Source organism: Tarenaya hassleriana, unplaced genomic scaffold (genome assembly GCF_000463585.1).
Source record: "Tarenaya hassleriana unplaced genomic scaffold, ASM46358v1 Cleome63, whole genome shotgun sequence".
NCBI lineage: Eukaryota > Viridiplantae > Streptophyta > Magnoliopsida > Brassicales > Cleomaceae > Tarenaya > Tarenaya hassleriana.
This window is the reverse complement of record NW_010968819.1, coordinates 314354-320533: the sequence shown is the minus strand read 5'-3', so window position 1 is coordinate 320533 and position 6180 is coordinate 314354. Positions and strand designations below refer to the sequence as shown.

General features: G+C 40.6%; 2 protein-coding genes across 2 annotated transcripts in view; one reads left to right on the top strand and one right to left on the bottom strand.

The window, feature by feature from the left end:
- Nucleotides 1-1421, bottom strand: part of LOC104800014 (BEL1-like homeodomain protein 1) — a 4308-nt gene extending 2887 nt beyond the window's left edge. The window contains exons 1-3 of the mRNA XM_010522714.1: nt 1313-1421; nt 1085-1136; nt 15-763 (exon numbers count right to left, since the gene is read on the bottom strand). Coding sequence (XP_010521016.1) covers nt 15-667 — 653 coding nt within the window. The 5' untranslated portion in view covers nt 668-763; nt 1085-1136; nt 1313-1421. The remainder of the gene's footprint in view (nt 1-14; nt 764-1084; nt 1137-1312) is intronic.
- Nucleotides 1422-2441: 1020 nt separating this feature from the next.
- Nucleotides 2442-3589, top strand: LOC104800018. The gene is made up of 3 exons (XM_010522720.1): nt 2442-2953; nt 3068-3414; nt 3510-3589. The coding sequence occupies exons 1-3, from the start codon at nt 2442-2444 to the stop codon at nt 3587-3589; spliced, it is 939 nt and encodes a 312-aa protein (XP_010521022.1).
- The last annotated feature ends 2591 nt before the right edge of the window (nt 3590-6180 follow it).

The window sequence follows — 6180 nt, the reverse complement described above, 5'->3', positions numbered from 1 at the left end:
CCCCCCCCCCCCCCCCGCCGCTACTCGCCTTCTTCGGTGTCGTCGACGGCAACAACAATTCGTTAGAGTTATTAACGTTGACGACTTCGTCAAGAAGCTCTTGCGCGGCTCTTAAGTATTTCGAGCTTAAAAGACCCGAGACGACACTGTTTGTTAATCCCGACACGGTCGAGCCCGACCCGACCCGGATTTCATCTCCAGGCCCGAACCCAAAGCTGAGATTTTGCTGCTGAGACTGTTGTCTCTGCTGCTGTTGGGAAGACAGGGTGAGTGAGAGGCCTTGTTGCGAGGAGGCGCGTGGGGTTTCACACGCGATGGGGTCCACGTGGTGATTGTTATTGCTATTGTTGTTGTTGTAGAGATTGTACTGCACGCGCGGGAGAAACCCATGGAGTTCTGCGGCCGCGGTGGCGGAGGATTCGTGGTGTCCGGCGAGTGGAATTCCGACGAACTGTTGGGTGGCGGTCTGCGGTGGCGCGTGAGGATTCAGGAAGACGAAATTGTTGCTGTTGGTGTTGTTGTTGTCGTTGTCGTCGTCTTGTTGGTGGTGGTGATGGTCGGAGAATTGAATATACGTTGTCGGATTCATGAGGATCAGTGTCTGTAAACCGCCGTCCGACGCCGTCGCTGCGGAGATCTCCGGCGGGTTTCCGTGGAAGTACGCCATCGAAGTCTAACCGTGTAGGATTCTTGTTCTTGATTCTAGATCTTCTTGTTCTTGTTTCTTCTTTCTTGTTCTTGGCTCACCGAGTCAGTACTGGAACTGCTCCAAAGACATGATGAGTAAGGTTTAATTAAAAAAAAAGGAAGAAGCTATATACACACGGATGCATATATGTATAGGTATTTGTATTATATGAATCAAAGGGAACAAAAATTCAAAGGGTTTGAAAACATCATGGAATTTTTTGTGACCATCATCATCTCTAAGAAGGAGGAGGAGGGAATAGATTATGTGTACAAAGAAGGATAAAATTAAGGATATAAATTATATGATTGATAATAAATAATAAAATAATAGTTATAGAGAGAATCAAATGATTAAAATATAGAATTGGGGAAAGAAAAAAAAAGGATGAAGAACCTGGATTGATAGAGAGATCTGAGTATGCACGTGTTTCATGATCATCTCAGAGCTGCAAAAGGAAAGGTACATGGAAGAATTTGAATAAACAAAAAACGACCCAGAAAAAAAAAACTCATAGAGATTTTGCAAAAGTGACAGACAAACACATACAAATATATATATATATATACACACACACATCAAATCTATATATGTGGACAGCCATATATATGCAATATAACCAACCTGGGCTTAGATCTGTGTGAGAGTTTGGTCTGTGTCAGAGACTCAAAGATCTCTGCGATTTCTCTCTCTCTCGCTGAAAGGGGAAATATAAAATAAACAGAACGAAAAGAAATAAAATATTTATATATAAAAAAAGGGATGGAAAGAAATATATGAAAGAGAGAGAGAGGATAAAATTATAAAAGTGAGACGAAAAAAAGATACCCATCTTTTCCTTAACTCGTTATCTTACCACACTAGGATGCTCTTTCCCTTCTCGTGGAAAATGAAATCATTAGGGATATATTTACTGCATGAGATTTTTGTTCGGTAAAAATGTTACAAAGTTGAACCATCACGGGTCGAAAAATGAAAAAAAATTACACATAATATTTATACACAGCCTTAATATTTATTTAGAGTAATTAATCAGATCTAAAATTCGAATAATCTTTAATGAATTTACAATAAACGTGTATATTGAAATATATCTGAAAACTATTAAAAAGTTTAAAAAGAGACCGACAAAACAAAATAAGGTGGATGGATTGGGTGTATGAGAATTTAAGGATATTTTACCCGGAATCCGAACGGTTCGGATTCTATCTAGAGTTTGGAACTCCATCCTAAACCGCAATTATTTTCGAGAGAAGGTGAAAATCGTCGATACATAATTTTACCTCACAGATGCTCAAATGCATAATTTTCGAGTATCCAACTCATTAGGGTAGACAAATACCCGAATTTCGGATATATATCTCAATCCAATGGCCGAATATCCGAATTTTGGATATTTATCTTATAACGAGATAAGGATCAGGTTTAAGTATCTCTAAAACCCCAAATTTGGATTTGAGTTCGAGTTTGTTTTTTTTGGATCGGGTAATTACTTGCGGATACCTGAATAATAAAAAATAAAAAATATACTTTTAAATTATCACAAAATTACTTGGAATTAAATAACTACATTTCACACGAGATTTAGAGTTGGTAGCAACCAAACTTTTTGAGTTGTATGCTGAATCGAAGTGCCCAAGCGAAGGAATTTGAACTTCACTCTAAGTGCCAAAAGCCTCTAATAACTCACCTGGCTTTTGCCGACGACATTATGATTTTCTCGCAGGGTTCAGAGAGTTCCATTGGAAGAATAATGAGGCTCTTGGCTGAATTTAGTCGATACTCCGGGCTGAGGATCAACAACAGCAAGTCGGAGCTTTTCCTTAGTGGAATGAGAGCTTCTGAAGCTGACAGAATTTGCTCTGTCTTCGGACTGACTCGCGGGCGACTTCCTGTGCGATACTTGGGTGTCCCGCTATCACCGCGAAGACTGTCACGAGAGGATTACTTGCCCCTGATTAACAAGATCAAAGCCAAACTCTCAGCTTGGTCAGCCAAAGTCCTTTCTTCAGCTGGGAAAGTGCAGCTAATAGCCTCGGTTATTTATGGGTTGGTGAATTCATGGAGCCTAGTATTTATGTTGCCCAAGTTTTTGTTGCGACAGATAGATAGTATGTGCTCACGGTTCCTATGGAGCAACAAGCAGGAGTCTAATTCTGGACACAGAATCGCGTGGAAGGACATCTGTCAACCAAAGAGGGAAGGAGGATTGGGACTTCTAAAGCTCGAGGAGATGAACATCACATTTCGTCTAAGGCTGATCTGGTTATTATTCACTAATAAATGTTCGCTCTAGGTGGATTGGATCAAGGAAAACACTGTCAGAAAGCATGGTTTTTGGGATACACCGGTGACAGTTAGTGCATCTTACAACTTCAGGAAACTACTCAAGCTAAGAGACTTAGCGAGGACCTTCATCAAGGTGAAAGTTGGTAACGGTTTAAGAACTTCATTTTGGTTTGATAGCTGGACGGACAAGGGCCCCCTGATCTTGTTTGTCGGGGAAGCGGGGCCTAGACTCTTGCAGGTTCCTCGTCATGCGCTGGTAAGCGAGGCGGCTCCAGCTGGAAGTTGGAGATTTCCGGCTGCACGAACCGATAGGATTCTTGAACTTCAGCTGGCCATTTTAACGCTGCCACCACCAGTCCACAGCGGAGATGAAGATGTTTATCTATGGCGGCAGAAATCTGGTCACTATCGGGGGGTCTTTAACTCAGCAAGCACTCGTGCGCTACTTCGGCAACATACTCATGATGTCCCTTGGTTCAAGATGGTTTGGTTCCGAGGGTCGATTCCGCGCATGGCTTTCGTCCTATGGCAGGCGATCCAGAAGAGACTGCCTACAAGAGATCGCCTAATCTCTTGGGGCATGACTATCCCAAGTATGTGCCCCCTTTGTAACATTGATGCGGAATCTCACGAGCATTTATTCTTCGAATGTTCGTTTAGCCTTGATGTTTGGATTCATTTGGTTGGTCGTTGCTGGCCGTCACCGCCGAAACAGATTGGCGATTGTATACAATGGGTTGAAGACAATTCCCAGGGGCGAGATCGAGATCAGCTAAAACTCATGAAGCTATGTACGCAATTAACAGTATACGAGATATGGCGGGAAAGAAATAGTCGTATCTTCAGGGGAGAAATCAGAACTCATGCCGAGATTCGCCAGAAAATTGACCGCGCCATGCGAGATAATCTACTAGCTATGAAGGTATCCACCCGGAGAAATCCGGATAACTCATTGCTCGAATGTTGGTACCGTTTGACGCTAAATTAAATTCAGAATTTAGTGGCCTTTTGTTTTTACCACTGTCACATGGGGTTTTTTTAATTTTGGCCAAGAGCCTTTTTGTATTCAGCCTTGGCTTGTAATTTTTTTTTAAAAGTTAATACAAAGCAAAAGTCACGTGTCATATATATATATATATATAAAATCAAAGTAGAGTTATTTATTAATGTTATAAATATAATAATATGTATTTTATACGGAATTTAAAATTCTTGTACCTGCGAATGGATCAAAGTGAGGAACTTGTATGATTTGACTTTAGACTTTTTTGTATGACGATGAGGAGAAGATGAAACCAAATACGATGTTTAAAAGAAATAAGAAAATAAAAGTTCTCACTTTCTAGACATGGATGTAGAGAGCGAGAGAAACATGTATGTCGTGTCCAAATTAGAATCATACAATTTTTCTTATTTTGTATTAGAATATATAAATATTTAATGAATTATCCTACACGCATCTCAATCAAAATGCTTCTCCAACAAAAAAATACAGAAGCAAAAATATCACTAAAAAATTTTCTTTTTTATAATAAATATTTGTTGGTTTAGTGCTCTATGATGTACTGTTTATGAGCTTTATTTAGATACATTTGATGTATTGATAATTTCTATGGTTTTTATGAGAGTATATGATTCATTACTTGTTCTTGCATATTAGATCTGTTATGAAATCCATGTATCATTATGAATGATACTAAACTCCCTAGTCTTGTGTCGTTATGGGAATGATGATATAATAAGACTAGTATGATGTATGATTGATGATCACAGTCATAGGTATTCGTTGGAGAACGGAATACTGGATTGACCCGCATGAGATTGTCACATGGACTAGCGTCATGACTTGAATCTCATATGGCGGTTCCATGATTGGATTCTAAGACCTGAGATATCTACGGAATCCAACATGAGGAGTTGCGTGCTTTGAATACGTCAAACGTCCTGCGTAACAGGAGGACTATAAAGGCGTGTATCAGGTACGAAACGAATCATGTGCTGGATTGTAGATAGTCAAGACGGGATTTGTACCTCTCGTAAAAGAGAGAGATATCGCTGGGCCCCTCGTGCGAGCGAGACTGTAGAAATGTGTGACCGCACTATAGACGAGCGTCGTCTATTTCTGACAGTCGAACTCAGTGAACGAGAAAGCAGTCGAACCTGATAAGGTGGCTTGTCCATGCCTTATGTTCGACATATGATATCGTGATACAAGAGGATCATCAACCGGAATCATCTCTGGCGTTCTAAAGATCACGAACAAACTCTATTCGGGATAGGTAGTCATAGTGTCTTCCTAGAGACCGCTTATGACTTGTATATCCGAAATAGAGATTTCGGGTTATACTGCTATATCGAATGAGCCTACAGGGTCACACACGCAGGGAAGGACAAAACGCACGAGAAAACGACGGAAAAACCAAGACGGAAGGGTCTGGAACGGACGGTCCGCTACGGTCCAGACCGGACTGTCCGTTCCAGAAGGTCTGGAACGGATGGTCCACTAAGGGCAGACCGTCCGTTCTACATGCTGGAACGGACGGTCCGCGTGTATTTCTGGACCGTCCGCTCCGAGCTTCAGATTTTCCGAAATTAAATCGAAATTGGGGTTAATCACTTTATAAAAGGAGATTAAAAACCCTAATTGTTAAAAAAGACTTAAGTGCCGACTTTTGACAGGATACTAAGGGCTTTTGGTGAGATCCAAAAAGTTCAAGGAATTCTAAGTTTTGTTTTCTCGATGCACAAAATCGAATAGCAGATTCGAGTCCTAGCAGACAAGTTCCTGTTGGTTTAGTGCTCTATGATGTACTGTTTATGAGCTTTCTTTAGATACATTCGATGTATTGATACTTTCTATGGTTTTATTGATTCATTACATGTTCTTGCATACTAGATCTGTTATGAAATCCATGTATCATTATGAATGATACTAAACTCCCTAGTCTTGTGTCGTTATGGGAATAACGACATAATAAGACTAGTATGATGTGTGATTGATGATCATAGAGATGATCATAGGTATTGGATACGATCACAGTCATAGGTATTCGTTGGAGAACGGAATACGGGATTGACCCGCATGAGATTGTCACATGGACTAGCGTCATGACTGGAATCTCATATGGCGGTTCCATGATTGGATCCTAAGACCTGAGATATCTACGGAATCCAACATGAGGAGTTGCGTGCTTTGAATACGT

Excerpts from the sequence above, each read along its gene's own strand:
- LOC104800018 (XM_010522720.1), top strand. The coding sequence starts at position 2,442 with ATGAGGCTCTTGGCTGAATTTAGTCGATACTCCGGGCTGAGGATCAAC. Across the intron at positions 2,954-3,067 it reads TTTCGTCTAAGGCTGATCTG|GAAACTACTCAAGCTAAGAG; the intron begins GTTATTATTCAC and ends TTACAACTTCAG. Across the intron at positions 3,415-3,509 it reads CTTTAACTCAGCAAGCACTC|GCGATCCAGAAGAGACTGCC; the intron begins GTGCGCTACTTC and ends GTCCTATGGCAG.